This window comes from Choloepus didactylus, chromosome 7 (assembly GCF_015220235.1).
Source record: "Choloepus didactylus isolate mChoDid1 chromosome 7, mChoDid1.pri, whole genome shotgun sequence".
Lineage (NCBI taxonomy): Eukaryota > Metazoa > Chordata > Mammalia > Pilosa > Megalonychidae > Choloepus > Choloepus didactylus.
Genome location: NC_051313.1, coordinates 36,218,497 through 36,238,275, shown reverse-complemented (window position 1 = coordinate 36,238,275; position 19,779 = coordinate 36,218,497). Strand labels below are relative to the sequence as shown.

At 41.0% G+C, this 19,779-nt stretch overlaps 1 protein-coding gene across 1 annotated transcript; it reads left to right on the top strand.

Annotated features, from left to right (window-relative positions):
* Positions 1 to 6,119: 6,119 nt before the first annotated feature.
* On the top strand, positions 6,120 to 12,017 carry MARCKS (myristoylated alanine rich protein kinase C substrate). The gene is made up of 2 exons (XM_037844297.1): positions 6,120 to 6,602; positions 8,404 to 12,017. Exons 1-2 carry the CDS (start codon positions 6,501 to 6,503, stop codon positions 9,304 to 9,306), a joined length of 1,005 nt encoding a protein of 334 aa, XP_037700225.1. The 5' UTR covers positions 6,120 to 6,500; the 3' UTR covers positions 9,307 to 12,017.
* The last annotated feature ends 7,762 nt before the right edge of the window (positions 12,018 to 19,779 follow it).

The following is a 19,779-nucleotide window of genomic DNA, read 5'->3' as shown; positions in this document are numbered from 1 at the left end:
ATAATAAGTTTTGAAATCAGGAAGTATGAGTCCTTCAACTTTATTGGTTTTTTGTTTGTTTGTTTTCAAAATGGTCTTGGCTATTTGCAGCCCCTTACCCTTCATATGAATTTTTTTATTGACTTCCATTTCTGCAAAGAAGGCTGTTGGAATATTGACTGGGATTGTGCTGAATCTATAAATCACTTTGGGTAGAATTGCCATCTGAATAATATTTAGTCTTCCAATCCATTAACACAAAGTGTCCTTCCATAAAATGGACAATTTTATGTTGTTACCACAAATTTTTTTTAAATCCATACAACTGTACAACATAGTAAAACCTAATGTAAACTACAAACTTCAGTTAATAATATAATTATAACAATATTGGTTCATCAAGTATAACAAATCTCTAAGGCAAAATGTTAATAATAGGGAAAACTGTGCAAGTATGTAAGGCATATATGGGAACTCTCTACTTTCTGCATAATTTTTCTATAAATCTATGATTGCTCTAAAAAAAAAAAATACACATCACACATACTTATAAAAGCCAATTTCTCAGCATATGTCCTAATCCCAATCCCCTTCTGTCTTCTTGGAGACTCCTATCCATTTGCTATCCTTTTTCTCTCTGGTGTCTTTAACATTTTTTTTCTACTGGATTAATTTCTAGACCAATCAAATTTGCTGTAATATCTTCCATCCAGGACAATACAACACAAAACTAAAAAATATTATACAATCCCTCTCCATTTACTTCACTGTGTCTATAAACCCTTTACCAGTCAAGCTTTTGAAAGAGGGGGCTATTCATGCTGTCATCTTCTTCACCTCCCATTTACACCTCACACTAAATCTGGCTTCCATTCTTAACATATCACAGAAACTGCTCTGCAACCTGAAATCAGTAGCTCTGTACTGCAGCATCTGATGTAAACTTTACCTTACTTTACCCTACTTTACATGTGTCAAAACTAACTACTCCCCCTTAGAAATATTGTTTTCCTTGACTTTCTTGACACCACACACTCCTTGTTTTCTGTCTACTCCCTGGAGGCTCTTCTCTGCCTTCTTTGTCTGTTCTTTTTCTACCCAATCTCTTAAAGTAGAAATTAATCTGGGCACGGTATGAACCCTCTTGTCTTTCACATGTTTCCATGGCTTGGCTTCTGAAAATTTTACAAGAGGAATGATTACAAATCTATATTTACATTCCAGACCACTCTTTGAGTTCCAGATGCTTATATCTGTGCATCTGACTTTTCCACTAGGATGTTTTATAGGCACCTCAAAATATATCCAAGCCGATCTCTTGGCTTTCCTCCAGAACTCACGCCAAATGCTTCCCTCCACAGAGCCTTTGCTATTTCCTCCATTTGAACACAATTCTCCATCTCTTTGCCTGGCTACGCCTACTCATTCTTTAAGTTTACACTTAAATGATGCTTCTTTAAAGAGGCCTTCTCTGACCCTCCTAACTAAATAATACTATCTTGTAGCACCTTATATTTTCCTCCAAAGCACTTATGACCATTTACAATTACATATCTATTTGTGATTTTTGTTTGTTAGTTTAATTCTGAGCTCTCTGGCTTGGTTAGGAGAATTTGAGTGCACTATCTCATTATTGTCACCTCTTCAAGGGTTTGTGTCCGGCGCCGCCCCGCTCGACCCCTGTTCCCCGGCCGGCAAGGGGAGAAACAAGGGATGAGAGAGAGAGAGAGATGCAGACCACGCAAACTGACCTGGTTGGAAGTCACGACTCGAGCCACACGGCGGTTGCGAGAGCAAGTCTTTTACTGAAGCTAGATAAGCATTCTCTGTTACAGGTTTCCACGCGGGGCAGAGTGCTTCGCGGGAGAGCAGCCTCGATGTGGCCGTCAGGTACGGCTCCTAGTGGGCTGTCTCCCCGAGGTTCGCTTGGGCAAACTCTTAAGTACTCTACTCATAACCAATGATCTAGCGCCGCACATATGCACTCAATTGGCAGATAGGAATAGTGAGTGTGCACGTCATAAGCGGAAGCAGGATATGGGCGCCATCTTGGCTCATTCGATGGGCGGGGGGACTTTGGAGCAGGTTTACAGCGCATGCGCTATGCCCGTCCCGGGAGACGGCTCTCCACAGGTTTGCTGAAATTTTATCTTCTCAAGTTAGGCCTTTCCCTACCCCTTATTTAAAATTAAAACCCAGCCCTTCCCTGCGCTCCCCTCTCCCTTACTTTGCTCTTGTGTAACCCCCCCCGCCCCGCCCCATAAAACTTATAGATGTCTAACATTCCATATAATTTACTTACTTATGTTTACTGATTTTCATTTTTCTCTCCATCCAGGAATGGAAGCTTCATAAAGATTTCTGTTTTGTCATTGATCCCAAATGCCTAAATATTTGTTGAATGGATGAGGAACTAACCAATTTCTGTGAATTAAAGCTTGGGTAATATAAAATCCAAGAAGAAAAATGAACACAGCAGCATAAACATGATGGAATCCTTAATTTTGTGAATGAATGAATGAATATTTTCAGATAAAAAAGGCAAATTTAATTTTGAACCTAGAAAGTGGCCCCCATATTTTAAAAAATTATTTTTAAACTAGGCAGTTCATCTCATCTTTTGCTCTCTTTTTTCACATTCTAAGAAGTTTTAAGAAATTGTAATGCAAAGCGTCAGCTGCTTGAGAGAAAAAGACCAACTCTGTTCCTCCCTGGTATAGACTGATATCTAGCACTCTTCCTGGCTCCTAGCAGGAGTGTAATAAATACTTTAGGGATGAATGACAGACCTTCTGTGAATCTGCCATCAAAGGAAGGTTAGACCACTCTGCATAAAGGAAGATGGCTCTACGATCTAAGAAAATCTGGCAACATCCCTGGGCCTATTTCTGTTCTGGTAATTGACAGGATGAAGCCAGATGGTTCAGTTTACCCTAACTAGATGATCCACTAACCGCTCCTGTCTTGTTCACCGGTGTGAAAACAAGGCCTAGAGGACCGTCTCTGAAACACAGTTAAGTGCTCAAGGAGGATTTGCTGAATGATCTTTAAAAGTTCCTTCAGTGCTAACATTTTACAAAAAAAAAAAAAAATAGCTTTGAGTTCTGGTAAATAAATCGGTCTTTTTCTAGAGGAAACCATGCATAGATTTTCATCATTTATCACCCTTGCGCAAAAAACAAATGCTTGTTTCCTCCCGGTGAGTTGGTTACAGACACCAGTTTTACATTCTCATTATGACCTCGTGGATTCTTTAATCAAATTTATATAAACACCTTTGGCGCTTTATTTGAAACCTTTAACTCTGGGTGTGAGAACACCCAACTCTCGAGGAACTACATACATATATCGTACAACCTCCTACCGGTCCACAGTCCCCTTGGCGTTTCTTTCCTGCCATCTGATAGTTTCCAAGGAAGAAGGACAGCTTTGCATTTCCCAGCCCCTTCCCTCCTCACCCAGCCTCCGCCTTCACACCCCCCACCCTATTGGTTGCTCTCGGCACAACAAATCCCTTGGCACGCCGGGCGCTGGGGGCCTGGGGAGACGGTGGGGGGAGATGGTGGCGGAGACTGTGGTCCTGAGCTGAGTGCCCGCGGGCAGCACCGCGCACACCAACTTCCCCTGCCAGTCAAGGACTGTCAAACCTAAGCTAGAAATACGTTTTTATTTCGAAAGGAAACCCTCTTTTCCACAGTAAACTGGGGAACGCTCGTGGGGAGTACATATATGTGTTTACACTTATTTTCTTGCCCAGGAGCTGCTGCGGGAATTGATTGGTTCCTTTGCGCCTCTGACGCTAGGTCTTCTCCACCCACCCCACCCCTCTTCCTGGGCCCGTCCCCCTCGCCGGGCCATCTGCTTCGCTGTCAGTCTCTCTGTCTCTCATTCGGCCCTTTTTTCCCTCCCTGCCCTCCCCCCGGCCCCGCCCCGCCTCACCACCCAGCTCCTGCTCCGCCCCCCCCCTCCCCCCCGCTCGGGGCTCCGAATCTACCCTGGCCGTTGTCAGGGAGACAAGCAGACACCAGGCAAATAGGCATTCGGGGAAGAAAAGGGTGGGTGGGTGGGGGAGCTACAAGGCAGCTTGGTAACAAAGGAGCAATAAAAGCAGCCCCTAAATGGAGGGCTGAGGATGCTTCAGGGAGAAAAATCTGAAATCGAGCTAGCAATCACCCCAGTTTAAAGCGGGGAGGGGGTTGCAGAGGAAGGGCATGATTCAAGTTGGGGGACATAGAGGTGGACTTCAACAGCCTTAAATGTGCTTTTGAGAGTCGCCTGGATAGTGTTATTGGATCAGCCCAGTTGGCTTTTCAATTTGGAACTCTGCTAACATAAGGGATTCGCGTCCATCGCTGCGGCCGGGGTCCTGGGCCGGGCCAGCGGACTCCCTTAAGGGTGATAACACATTTGTTGGCAAGATGCAGTTCTACGGAAACGTCTTTACTTCAGCTCTGGGGAATACGACTTCGTGACTGAAGGATGCATCCGAAGGAACCGGACAGTGGGAAGACGAGGCTTCACGTAACGCTCTTCAGCTTGGTGGATTTCAAAGGAACACTTGAACAAAGAGTTATTGGCTTGAACCAAACGTCTTTTTTCACTCAGAGTGTGACCCATTTCCCTACAATGACCAGAAAATAAAAACTGTTTGAGAATTCACAGCCAGCACCAGGAGAAATGAACCGTTCCCTCGACTGCTTCTCACCTCCATAAGAGAAAGATTATTCATTTCAGGATCACTAAACGTAAACGAGAAAAGGTGGTCTGATTTTATCACGAGTGAAAACTTTGGGAGCAAAAATGTGGGCTGTAGGGGAATGCGTATTAGGCTGTATATTGATTCCCCCCCACCCCTCAAATACTTTAAATCAATGCCCTTTCTTTCATACGCAAATAATGTATGGTATTTTGGTACCAAGGGGTGGCTGTGGTAGATCGAGGTATCCGGTATCGTTTTATACTGAGTCTGTGTCCCATTATAGAGGCTTTTCCTCTAACCTGACTTAGAGCTGGAGCTTTCTGGGATCTTCTTGCAATTTCTTCTTAGAACTGTAATCGTCAATCCGGTTATTTAGAATTTCATCGCTGCTGCCTCCCTTCCAGGAGTCCACTGGCGTGCGTGCACACCCACGTTCAGAAAGTGAGGCCATCCGATCCTGGCAGTAGGCTGAAAATGATCCACATTGACGCGAACGGCAGTCCAACTGTAAATATGGATTTGTACACACTGGAGGCTGTCTCATTTCACCATAGAGGAAAATTATGTCATTTCATACAGCGATAAAATGCGAATAGTTTCGATTTTTGCAAATGACCCTCACTTTATATTGTGAAAGAAAATCATTAATTGGAAACAGCCAGGGGTGGGGGTGCGGGGTGTTTGAACGCCGCAGGCAGATCTCGAAATATTTTATTTCATGCCAGTGTGGGAGAAGGAGGGGAGCGTGGCTTCGGCTGCTTGCCGCCTTTGCATTTTCCACATCTGGCCTACAGACCTAATTCTAACTCGTGATCTCGTTTGATGAAATTTGATCTTCGTGGTTTAAATACCTTTCAATTTGGGGTGATTTAACGATTGCAACCGTTAAAAAAAAAAAAAAAAAAAAAGTAAACCCTGCGCACTATCTGTGGAACCAATATGGAACACCGAGAACGAAAACATGCTGCCAGCACACGAGTGCCAACCATTGTCTTTAACACTCGCGCGCGCACATACACACATAAACACTCGGGGAAAATGGGGGGAGGGGAGGGAGGGGAGAAAGACAGACGCGGATATAGACCGACTAGAGTCACTGCGAGTCAAGTTAACGCTTTCTCCGCCCCCTTCCACAAGTAACCCCCCCCCGTTAATTAATTCCAAACAAAGCAAGTCAATCGAGGAATGCATTTTCATTTGCAAGCAGAGGGAAGCAAAAGGCATGCATTTTTAAATTGATTTTTTTATTTGGAGGACGTTAATTCTCGGTCTGAGGCTGATTTTCAAATCATTTGCAAAGCGCGGCTCCATTGTTCGCCGGGCGTGCAGACCACGCCCCCTGCTTTGTGTGCGGCGCGGCGATTGGCCGACGCGCGCGGGGGCCGCGTCAGCGCCCGCGAGCCCATTCATCTGTGCACTTGGGCGTTGGACCCCGCATCTTATTAGCAACCAGGGAGATTTCTCCATTTTCCTCTTGTCTACAGTGTGGCTACAAATCTGGGATTTTTTTATTACTTCGGTTTTTTTTTTTTTAAACTACATTTGGGCTCCTTTTTTTTGTGCTCGACGTTTCCATCCTTTCTCCCTCCCTCCTGCGCTGCTGCTTTTTGAGCTCTTCAACTAAAATTTTTTATCCGGAGTGTATTTAATCGGTTCTGTTCTGTCCTCTTCACCACCCCCACTCCCCCCTCCCTCCGGTGTGTGTGCTGCTGCTGCCGCCGCTGCTGCTGCCGCCGCTGCTGCTCACCCTGTCGTTACATCAACCCGAGGTTCTTTGTTCCCCCCTTTGGATCTGTTGAGTTTCTTTGTTGAAGAAGCCAGCATGGGTGCCCAGTTCTCCAAGACCGCTGCAAAGGGAGAAGCCGCCGCGGAAAGGCCGGGGGAGGCGGCTGTGGCCTCGTCGCCTTCCAAAGCGAATGGGCAGGTAAATTCTACCTGTGGTTCTGGCCGTTTCTTTGGTGTCTTTCTCTGATCTGGACGTTTTCCCTTCCCTTCTGGTCGCGCCCGAGACGCATTCGGTGGAGAGGAGCGTGGTCGGATTCTAGTCTGAAAGTTGAATGAAAAGCGATAGCCTAAATCGTCAATTTCTCATAGGAGGGGTCTCCCCCATCTCCAAAAGAGTGATTCCTGGAGAATCCTGGCGAATTATTGAGTAGAAGGTAGGAAAGGAGTAATAAATTCGACTAAAATGGCGTGGTTTGGAGCTTGGCAGAACGTGACTAGCTAGGTGCTCTCCCCCAGCCCCCCGCCAAGCTACATTTGTATTTGGGGGCACAATGGTGTTTGGGTGGTTCTCGTGTTTCTTGTCGAGCCCGGGTCGCCTTCGAGATTTCGAACTGGTGTGATTGTGTGTGTTGGTAGGGAAAGGGAAAAGGGGGTGGGGTGGGGGGTGCGCAATGGGGATGGCAGTGGAGAAAGGCGAGAGGGAAGGGCTGTCTTGTAAAGCCGAGGAGACGTGCCTTGGGTAATCTTGGAAAGGTGGCCGGCTGGCTGGAGCTGGGCAGAAGGGTTTCGGTACCTTCCGATGGGGCTTTCCCACTGCCCTAAATATTTATTCTGAGCTGTCTGTGGAATTACACACCCTTCTGACTTTTAAATGGTATCCCTGGCCTGGATCCTAAAAGAACCTCTCTAGATGGTCGAGAAGAGGCAGTTCGTGTCTGTTTTGGTGGAGATTGTTCATGTGCGTGGCGTCTCGACCACCCGCGAGGGGCCGTCTCGGCGCTTCCCGGACTCAGGCGGATGGACACGGTTGGGTGGGCCCGAAAGGTCAGCCACGGGTGGCTGCTTTGCAAACACCGGGCGCCCACCACGCCTCTTTTCCTAGAACCGACGCTGTGTAGCTTCGTCTGCCCCTAACCAGCTGGGGCGGACAGCTCGGCCAAGAGGTTTCGAACCCGTTAAAAATGCAAAATCAGCCGCTGGGGCGCTTCCCGTTTGCGGAATCATAGGCAAAGATGGGCGTGAAAGCAGAGGTGAGGCCTCAAAGAATGGGAATGGGTTTCTCCCTGCCTCGTTAGTTTTAACCTGACCGGGAGGCCGGGAAGCCACCTGAGCTTTGTTTGCGTTCTCTTGGCTGACGATTCCGGCTCGGGGGCGCCTCGGCCGGCGGGGAGGGCCGAAATGAACAGGGCGGGGTAGCCTCGCGGCCCCGCCCCTCCTGGGCCGCCCGCACGCCGCTCGGCGCGGTGGAGGCGCAGCGCCCCCTGTCGGCACTACAGTGCGTGGGGTTCTTGGAGCGCGCACCACGGGTGCTTCGGGGCTGGAGCGCTGTGAATCCCCTGGGAGTTTTCGGTGTTTTGAAAAGGCCTACGGTTTGGGGAGGAAAAGGGATGTGTAACATGCGCAGACCACCAGCTCTGGCTCTGAGCCTTCATTCAAAGGGCTTCTAGTGTTATGTGTAGTACTTGGTCCTTTTTTTCCCAAGGCTCGCAAGGAGAGAGCTGGCTTAGGTTGTTATCCTTCTTACTTTTAGGTCTTGGCCCTTTGAAGGCCTGTGGACGTTTGTTGAATGATCGCGGTTATTGCTGTGTTTGGGGGGCGCCCCAAACGGCGCTGCCCCATTTCTTCGTTCGGGAGCCTCGTGTGGGCATCCAACCCGCTGCCCCAAAATGAGACCAGACAGGGTCAATGGGGGAAGCTGGCCCCTCCCGGTACAGGGGTGAGGGCGGGAATGGCGGCGCCTGGGCCTCTTCAATGACGCTCCCGCTTTCTCTTCCCTGCAGGAGAACGGCCACGTGAAAGTCAACGGCGACGCTTCGCCTGCGGCCGCCGAGCCGGGCGCCAAGGAGGAGCTGCAGGCCAACGGCAGCGCCCCAGCCGCCGACAAAGAGGAGCCTGCGGCCGCCGGGAGCGGGGCGGCGTCGCCCGCCGAGGCCGAAAAAGAGGAGCCCGCGGCGGCCGCCGAGGCTGCGGCCGGCCCCGCGGAGAAGGAGGCCCCCGCGGAGGGCGAGGCCACCGAGCCGGGGTCGCCCACGGCCGCGGAGGGTGAGGCCGCATCGGCCGCCTCCTCCACGTCTTCGCCCAAGGCCGAGGACGGAGCCACGCCCTCGCCCAGCAACGAGACCCCGAAAAAAAAAAAGAAGAGGTTTTCCTTCAAGAAGTCTTTCAAGTTGAGCGGCTTCTCCTTCAAGAAGAATAAGAAGGAAGCGGGAGAGGGCGGTGAGGCCGAGGGCGCAGCTGGCGCCTCTGCCGACGGCGGCAAGGACGAGGCCGCCGGGGGCGCCGCAGCCGCCGCCGCCACCGAGGCGGGCGCGGCCTCCGGGGAGCAGGCAGCGGCGCCGGGCGAACAGGCCGCCGCGGGCGAGGAGGGGGCGGCGGCGGGCGGCGACCCTCAAGAGGCCAAGGCCGAGGAGGCCGCGGTCGCGCCGGAGAAGCCACCCTCCAGCGAGGAGATCAAGGCCGCCGAGGAGCCCAACAAGGCGGAGGAGAAGACCGAGGAGCCCGGGGCCAGCGCTGCCGCCTCCGAGGCGCCCTCGGCCGCCGAGGCCGGCGCGCCCCCGGAGCAGGAGGCGGTCCCCGCGGAGGAGCCTGCGGCCGCAGTCGCCTCACCAGCCAGCGCCGCCCCCTCACAGGAGGCCCAGCCCGAGTCCAGTCCAGAAGCCCCCCCAGCGGAGGCGGCCGAGTAAAGAAGGCAAGATTTTTTGAGATAATCGAAGAACTTTTTCTCCCCCCGTTTGTTTGTTGGAGTGGTGCCAGGTACTGGTTTTGGAGAACTTGTCTACAACCAGGGATTGATTTTAAAGATGTCTTTTTTTTTATTTTACATTTTTTTAGCAGCAAATTTTGTTGTTTTTTTCCCCCTCCCCACAGATCCCATCTCAAATCATTCTGTTACCACCATTCCAACAGGTCGAGGAGAGCTTAAAACCTTCCTCTGCCTTGTTTCTTTTATTTTTTATTTTTTATTTTTTTTGCATCAGTATTAATGTTTTTGCATACTTTGCATCTTTATTCAAAAATGTAAACTTTCTTTGTCAATCTATGGACATGCCCATATATGAAGGAGATGGGTGGGTCAAAAAGGGATATCAAATGAAGTGATAGGGGCCACGATGGGGAAATTTAAGTGGTGCATAATATTGCCAAGATAATGTACCACTAGAAATGATGGTGTAAAGGCTAGACTTTTTTTTTTTTAAAGAAAAGTTATTACAATGTATTTTGTGAGGCAGGTTTACAACACTACAAGTCTTGACTAAGAAGGAAAGAGGAAAAAAAAAACACCAATACCCAGATTAAAAAAAAAAAATCATAGTTTTAGGAGTTCATTTAAACCATAGGAACTTTTCACTTATCTCATGTTAGCTGTACCAGTCAGTGATTAAGTAGAACTACAAGTTGTATAGGCTTTATTGTTTATTGCTGGTTTATGACCTTAATAAAGTGTAATTATGTATTACCAGCAGGGTGTTTTTAACTGTGACTATTGTATAAAAACAAATCTTGATATCCAGAAGCACATGAAGCTTGCAACTTTCCACCCTGCCCATTTTTGTAAAACTGCAGTCATCTTGGACCTTTTAAACACAAATTTTAAACTCAACCAAGCTGTGATAAGTGGAATGGTTACTGTTTATACTGTGGTATGTTTTTGATTACAGCAGACAATGCTTTCTTTTCCAGTCGTCTTTGAGAATAAAGGAAAAAAACTTTCAGATGCAATGGTTTTGTGTAGCATCTTGTCTATCATGTTTTGTAAATACTGGAGAAGCTTTGACCAATTTGACTTAGAGATGGAATGTAACTTTGCTTACAAAAATTGCTATTAAACTCCTGCTTAAGGTGTTCTAATTTTCTGTGAGCACACTAAAAGCGAAAAATAAATGTGAATAAAATGTACAAATTTGTTGTGTTTCTTTATATTCTGATAATACTGAGACTTAACAGGTCAGGCTAATTTAGAGAAAGATCTTGCATGCCATCCAGAGTAAATTTTGGTTTTTGATCTGAAGTTTTTCAACTCTGAATTTCATAATCTGTAGTGTCAGATTACATATAGGAACCTCTTATAACATTCCTTGTCAAATCGGTTATCATATATCCTGTTCATTTAAAAATTGAATATAATATTTTTATTGTAGTTATATAGCATGTCAGATTGAATCATTTAAGACAAAATTGGTGTGACCCTAAGACTAATTCACTGCCTTATGTGAAAATTTCATGAAACTGTATTTTTTTGTCGTGCTGCTCCAAAAACTTAAATTTTATACTGAGAGTCTGAGTCCAAACTGCAGATGGGTCATGAAAACTGGCCGAATGTGTTTCAAAAGTTGATTGTGTAGTACCTGCTACTGTAATTGCATAGACCTCGTCTAATTTCCAAATTATTGCTTAGATTGTGTGTAATACCTTAGTAAAACAAGCTTGAGTAAAGAGGTGATGGTGTTGAATGGAGGACATTGTCAGTTTTGGGGCCTTTAGCATCTTTTACTCAAAGGAAAAGGTGCAGTTGAAAATAATACTTTAATGATAATAATCCTTACTGGTTTACCTGCTCTGCTCTTTTTAACACCCCATATTTAAACTGGATTTTTTTTCCCCACTGGGCCCTAAACTGAGTTGAATTTTAAGATGTTTATCAAATACCATTACAGAATTGGAAAGAAAATTTGTTAGCATGCACACCTGCTTTGCTAATTTTGAGTCACAGTGTGCATTGTAGGGTTCATAATAAGTTAGTGAACATTTGTAACCTAATACCAAATCTTAAAGTCTTTAGAAAATGAGCTTTTAAGTGTGCTTTTATTGGAATAATGGATCATAAATAATGGTTCATCACCTCCTTACCTAACACCCTCCTCAGAAAATTAAATTAACGTCTGGAAGGGTGTATACTTCAATAAGGGCTTCTTGATCTTCCATGATATTTGAAAGTTGAAAGTCGAATTTGGTAACCAAAGGACTGCTTTATGGGTCTTTTCCCACCTTACTGACATTTTCTCAAACAGATCAATACCTAGTTCGCCAAGTACAGTGCCTGGTGTATAGTAGGACTACGTAAAAGAATGGATTTTTAAAAATAACTCCCGTAAAGTGAGTAGTCAAAAATACTGTGTAGCAAACTACTATATATTGCTAGGTTTGTTCTTTTTAACAGCTTGAATTTATTAAAGATGCATTATTTTGATTCTAATCACTGCCTAAAACACTTTTGAGTGGTATTGTTGGAGTGGTGGGTTTTCCTTCAAGTGGTTAAATGAAATTTGACATACATCTTTTCATCCAAAGTTTTGTACATCACGTTTTCTAATGGAAAAATGTTAATATGGTTCTTTTGTATTACTAAAAAATAGCTTTGAGATTAAGGAAAAATAAATAACTCTTGTACAGTTCAGTATTGTCTACTAAATCTGTATTGGCAGTATGTAAATGGCTTTTGCTGTGGTTACAAAATACTTCCTCTGGATTCTAATGATCTTTTTTTTTTTCCTCTAATATTCATTTGATCCAATTCCTATTGCTTGGTAAAATAAAGTTTTACCACTTGATATATCAAGCCTGCTAAAGTAGGATTTCTTACAAATAGTTTAAAATGCAAGTTTTTGAAAAAAAATTAAAATCTTGTTTTAATGTTAAGCATAACGGTCATTCGATTTAATGAGTTTAGGGTTATGCTTGGCATTGTACTTAGAATGTAAAATTATATCCACTGAAGAAGATTATATGCTGGTAATTCAGTTAAAATTTTTGATAGAACTTGATAGATATATGAGAAACAATGTGATTCACATTTTTCCCCTCATGTGAACATAAAGTTAATAAACCCTGGCAAGTAAGGTTCAGGCTTCAGAGGTTGGAATGCTTTTTGTGCTCATATTTTTAGGTAGGCCCTTAAATACCTGGTGGTGAGGTGGGGGGCGGGGGGAGGTGAAGAGGGGAGGTGGTATTGGTGTTTAATATAGCCAGAGTCAGCTTTGAAAATTTTTAAGATGGTTAAGTAGCAAGACTATTAGCTTTTACCTTCCCTTTAGTCATTCATTGTGCAAATTGAGCATTTTTTCCTCTCCACTTCCCAGCTATGTGAAAATGCTTAAAATGGTATAGCAAACAAGAAATTTAAAACGTTTCCAATCTGCAAATGTTCCTGGCCCTGCTGGGATTCAAGTTGTAGCATTCCTTTAAATTACACCCAACAATACTATTCTAAAAATGGAAAATAAATACTTTTAAAAGGTTAGGTGTGAATTTCAACTTTATGGTTTTCTGTGTTGGAATATTTTAAAAATATTAAATTCTAAGTTGCTATACTTAGGTGTAATTGATTAAAACTAGGCGAGATCTTTTTTCTATTTTATCTTTATTATGGCAAAACACCAATTACCACTGAATTATAAAAAACAATCCTTTCACTGTATTTGCACATATTCTTGCTTTAAGTTATAGGTAGGTCAAGCTGAAATTAAGAAAATTTTTATGACCAGAATTTATTCAGCCTAAAAGATACTTTGATGCAAAGGATTTCATGGTTTACAGCTATGGCTCACATTTAACCAAAATGATAAGGCCTAGTTTGATCTTCTGCCTAAAACATTGAGTGATACGACTTACAGAAGTCATCTTTTCTCAAAGGATGAGTTGCCATCATTTAGAAAATAAAATGTTCTAGTTAATAGAATTTCTTGTGAAGAAGTTCTAAAAATGTTTTGAATCTTAGAAATATCAACTAAATTAATTAATAAACCTTTCAAAATGACCTCTATTCAGGAAAACCCATATTTAGGTGTATGGGTTGTGTTTCATTCTTTTGAAAAAAAAGAGAATCTTAACATTCAATAGCCTCATATTGAAAATGTGAAATACTTTTTTTCATTTTTGTTGTTTATTGAAAGTTGAATTTCAATACTCAAAAACAAAACAAGTAAAACACCATAGAATTTTGGGGTATTATGAGTTCTACCTCCACATTACAGAGTTAATGATTATTTAGTTCCAAAACTATATATACGCTTATATATATGCATCTTGTTTCTGTTTCCTTGACAGAGGCTGGATAAATTTAAATATATAACCTTTAGAAATAAAGGAGGAAAACTAAATTTGTAAGGATACAATTCACAAATTATGATGTTTGTCAGCTAAACTAATATTTGCATCGACTATTAATGCTTACTAAGTTAAAACATGAAGTGAGAAACAAGATCCTCAGCAGTCCATCTACAATATTTTGCTTTCTCTCTGACAAGACATGGTGATCAGTAACTGACTTTTATTAGAGTCATCTGATCGATAGTCAGACATATTATCCATTGCACCACTGGCCCTTTCACAATAACTGACTCTTTTAAATAGGTGATGAAACCATCTTGACTAAAGGTCATTCTTTCCATACTTTTCCTCTCCAATCCTTCTTCCAGCTCAAGTCTTCCAAAAGGGAATCCAACCACCCCAAAAGGCCAATGTGGAAACGCAAAAGTGCTATTTCAGGAATTGGTTGAAAGAATATTTAAACTATGAAATTATTCTGAGATTCTATGTCTATGTAGACACTGAATAATAAGATAATTTCACAGAAGACAATAAAAGTTCAAGGATATCTAGTTACAAGTACAAGGAGTTCTGATGAAAACTTGACTACTTTCTCCAAAGACAATTTTATTTCTATTTCAGTGCCTTAAAATTGTTTTAAAAACTGGTACATTTTTACTAAAATGGAAAACTAGGAAAGATGCAACTAGGTTTTTACTACCTTGCCAAGAAATACGAAGAATGGATATTAATTATATTTTATGTTCCTGGAAAAGTGAAAAATTACTGATCCTGAAATATTCCTATCTACAGTTCTTCTCAGCTGCTCAGCATCAACTTTAAAACAAAATATCTGCCTCTGCTTAAGACTTAGAAGCTGCAAAATATATAATTATTGCAAAATTTCTAGAAATCCTGATAGTCAATCCTAGTTCTAGTGTTTAGATATGATTAGAGCATGAGACTTTTTCTAGTACCGCTAGTAAATGAAATATGAGAATATCTTTCTCAAATGCTGTTACCATAACTTCTCTCTTTCCTAGGGAATGTGGAAAGACAACAGGACTAGTCGTCACTTAGGAGTTCAAGAAGTATAATAAATTCCAGTTGCATTTCTTAAGTCAGCATTAAAAATTCCTTCCTAACTAGTAAACATATATGCCTCAGGTCTGAAATGTGAGTTAAGGACTAGATATAGTTCTAAAGTTTTTCACCTAAGAGGTTTTGAAGAAGAGTTACTATAAATTGGAAGTCTAAGCAAGTCCTCAAAGCAAGTCTTAGTTCAAATGACATGCACCTTCATTTTAGGGAAGCACTGTCTCATAGAAATATAATGCAAGCCACATATGTAATTTAAAACGCTCTAGTAGTCATAGTTAAAACAAGTAAACAGGAACAAATGAAATGAACTTTAATATTATTTTATTTTGCTTAGTTTATCCAAAATATTATCATTTCAACATGTAATCAATATAAAAATTACTAATGAGATATTCTACATTCTTTTTTTCTTCCCAAGTTCAGTGTATTTTCTACTTACAGCACATTTCACTTTGGACCAGCCATGTATCAGCTGCTTAGTAGCTGCGAAGTGTAACTTGTATAATTTATCCCTTGAGCCTCAAGGCTTGAGCTTTTGAGCCAATATTGAAGTTCTTCTCTAATTGCAAATCAATCTGAATTTTCAGCAGTTAATATGGCACAAATCATGTCACAAATAAATACAGTGAGAATCTGATCTGAATGGACTCTCTGGTAAGAATGCTAAGATGCTCTGTCCTCACCTGAGGATGAAAGCAATTCTACATAACTGCTTTTTTCTCTTCCTTCAATGGAAAAATAAACTGCTTTCTAGCTTGAAGGCCTTATTATTGTTGTTGCTGCTACTGTTCTTTTTCTTGTTATTACTATTACCTTAGAAAAGAGAAACATAAATTTAAAAACAAGAAAGGTAGAATTTCTCTCAATGTTTTTTTCATGGGTTGATAGAAAAGATCTCTGAAACACAAATAGTAAAAAATATTCTGTCTAAAAATACTCTATGACATCATGTCTGAATTTATAAAAATATGTTATATTTGAATTGCACTTTAGAAATTAGAGCATTGTTTCCCAAAATGTATTCTTTGGAACACCTGTCCAACTGGTTGTTTCTTGAACTAAAAAACAAAAATAGAGAGAAAGGTGCTGGATGCTAAGTGAGTTTAGGAAACACTGAGATATAAATAATGTCTCTTTGGAGATTCACAGAGCACATCAGTACATTAAAGTTTCTGAAAAGTCCTACACAAAAGAAACCTACTTAATTTAATTTAATCAAGTATTCCTCATATTAATTTGACCACAGAACTCTTCTTTTTTTTTTTTCCAGTAGCATGCTAAACATCCAGAAGTAATGTTGGAAATGTTGACTCTCTCACTTTGTCTTCAAAGAGATCTTCAGTTTTTGAGATGATGAAACAGAGGCTTTAAAAAAAATAATGAATACCAAGGTCATACAACTAATTAATGACTGAATTTGAATTGAACTCATATTTCAGACTGAAAAAGAAAGAAAGGAGAGAGACAGAGACAGAGACAGAGGGAGAGGTGAACGGTATAAGTGATGCTCAAATTTACCTGTGGTATATTGTCTTTTAAAGTTAATAGAATTCAATAAATAAAAGCTTAAGTTTTATTAAGATGCAACTCGGGAATGTGCTAAAATATAAGTGGAACTTAACATTTATTTCACTCAAATGGAATGTATTTACATATTTAAGTGTTGACACATCCCTAAATTTTAGTTTGTGTGTCACACCTAGAAGCCTTCCATTTTATACAATTTCAATGAAATGGGAAGTATTGCAATTTTTGCTTACTCTCTAATTACTGCAGCATAGCTATATTTAAATGTCATCAAAATCTATCAACCTTATTTCATGTAGCAGGAAAAACGTCTAAAAATTTAATAAGGAACATGAGGAGATTCAGCAATCACCAGTTATTGGCGACATACACATTGGCATTTGATAATGCAGTGATAAGAAAAGTTGGTGCACAGGCATCACCCTAACTGCCCTCGCAAAAATGCTAAACATTATATCATGGAATATGGGTCAGAGATTCTTTGCAATATTTTAAGAAAGATTATTCTCATTGCAGAGCTCAGAGGCTCCTATGATAGGGTTAATAGTTCTATATGAAGAACTTTTGAAGAAGTTGAATTTAAGTGACCATAGGGTATTACTCCTTTGTTAAGTAACTATCCAACTTGAGCTACTTATTTGGTATTTTTGAGAAATTGGTAAGCATTGGAAGAGTCAATAGAAAATCTAAAATAGATAACATTTGAATAGAATTGAGGACACCTGGTGAAATCATGAAGAAAAAGGAGTCTCTGGGCTTGGTCAGGTCATACTATAAAATATTAGTTATTAATTAGAAAAATAAATTATCTTAACAATGTCATTTTTCTCCAGGTTCTGAGGAACTTTGTAGAGAGCTGTCTTATTTTCCTTTTCTTATATGCTTCTTGATATTTTAAAAGTCTAAGTTACTGTCAAGAATTTTGGAACTTTTAAAATAAGAATTTTAATATTAAATGTTTTTTATTTGTTGATACATAGCTTCTCAATTTGAAAATCTCATGCAGTATAGAAGTGAAATTTATAAGAACTTCAATGATGAATTTGTTTAAAACAAACAAAAAAAATACATCAATACTAGAGTTTCTTTTCCAAAATATAATGAAAGTTGTTATTCATATCTCTTGAGGTATTATAAATTTTTAAAGCAGTTTTATTGAGATATATTCTCACACCATACAATCCATCCAAAGTATGCAATCCATGGCTCACAGTATATTCCCAGAGTTGTGTACTCATGGCTGCAATCAATTCTAGAATATATTCATTACTCCAAAAAGAAAAATCCCTTACCTTTTATAACCCCTTATTATTGACACAGCATTGGTGTAGTAACTTTGTTACAACTGATGAAAGAATATTAAAATAGCACTGTAAACTATAGGCCATATTTGCATTAGATGTATTTCTCCCATATACCACCCCATTGTTAATACTTCGTAGTAGTGATGTACATGGGTCCTAATTTATGAAAGAACATTCTTGTATTTGTACTATTAGCCTCCGTCATTGTCCACAACAAGAGAGATATTATATATTTTTCAGCATTCTTTCACAGGGCACAAAGAGTTTTCATGCTTACTCGTGCTTAATGGACAAATAACATAATAGTACACTTAGTATAAATATAGCCATAGAATATCATACAAAGAATATTTCTTGTGAAACATTTCTGCCGTAACTTCGTGACACTTAAACCAAGAAAAAAGTGCGTTAGTTGAGAAAATGCAGATTAAAATTTTTTTTTGATCTGTTTAAATCAAGAAGACTGTCACATTAAAACCAATTGTTCATGAGGCAGCCTTCTTCCCATTTTCTTACTGGCCTGAATCTCAATTTTGTTACTAAAAGTTCATTTACAAGGAATATATGTTTCATATGTATATATATTTATCAGAAATGTATATGAATGTGTATTCTCCAGTATTAATATTAAAAAACAAAATTAATCCTTAATTTTGACTTTTGTCACCTTCCCATTTGCTACTCATATTTTGGAAAATATTATCATGTTATCTACATGCTTTCTAAAATTGTAGAGAATAATGATTCAATAAGGTTTAGATTTGACCAGAAGATGATTTTTGACCAGAAGATGATTCTCTAAAAATTCTTTGTGTGAGAATCTTTAATTTGGTTTTTGCCATTGCTTAATCTTTTATAGCATACAGTTATAATAGTAACTATCAAAGTACATCTGGCCTACAATAAAAGAAGAAAATGAGCAGAATAAAGGTGATTGACTTTTGTTTCTTTTATGTTCTCCTATACGTCTTATTTCTGCCATTTAGACTTGTGGGCAGAATGAGGACACGGGAATGAAGTAACGATTAGGCACTGGGAATGGAGGGATCTGGCCCTGCCATGTGCAAACATTGTGAAATATTAGGTACATCATTTTATTTTTTTAGTTCAATTTTATTGAGATATATTCACATACCACGCAGTCATACAAAGCGTACATTTAGTTGTTCACAGTACCATTATATAGTTGTGTTCATCACCAAAATTAATTTTTGAACATTTTCATTACACACACAAACAAATAATAAGAACAAAAATTACAGTGAAAAAGAAGAATTAAAGTAAAAAAGAATACTGGGTGCCTTTTTTTCTTTTTCTTGTTCCTTTTTTTTTTTTTTTTTTTGGCCCCCATTTTTCTACTAATCCATCCATAAACTGGACAAAGGGGAGTGTGGTCCATATGACTTTCCCAATTACATTGTCACCCCTCATAAGCTACATTTTTATACAATTGTCTTCAAGATTCATGGGCTCGGGGTTGTAGTTTGATAGTTTCAGGTATTTACTGCTAGCTACTCCAATTCACTAGAACCTAAAAAGGGTTGTCTATATTGTGTGTAAGAGTGCCCACCAGAGTGACCTCTTGGCTCCTTTTGGAATCTCTCTGCCACTGAAGCTTATTTCATTTCTTTCACATCCCCCTTTTGGTCAAGAAGATGTTCTCCATCCCATGATGCCGGGTCTAGTTTCCTCCCCAGGAGTCATATTCCATGTTGGCAGGGAGATTCACTCTCCTGGGTGTCTGATCCCACGTAGGGGGGAGGGCAGTGATTTTACCTGTCAAGTTGGCTTAGCTAGAGAGAGAGGGCCACATCTGAGCAACAAAGAGATATTCGGGAGGAGGCTCTTAGGCACAATTACAGGGAGACCTAGCCTCTCCTTTGCAGCAACAGTCTTCCCAAGGGCAAGTCCTGTGGTAGAGGGCTCAACCCATCAAACCACCAGTCCCCTATGTCTGTAAGCACATCAGCAACCATCAAGGTGGGGAAGCCCAATACCCCTGCATTCTCCACCAGCTCCTCAAGAGGGCTCTGCATTTTTTTTCCATTGTTTTTTTTTTTTAATTAACTCTTTTTTTTTTTGAATCAACTGTATCAAAAAAAAAATTTTTAAACATACAATAAAAAACATTTCAAACAAACCTTAACAAGGGAGTAAGAAAAAGACAATTAACCTAAGATAACTACTTTACTTCCAACA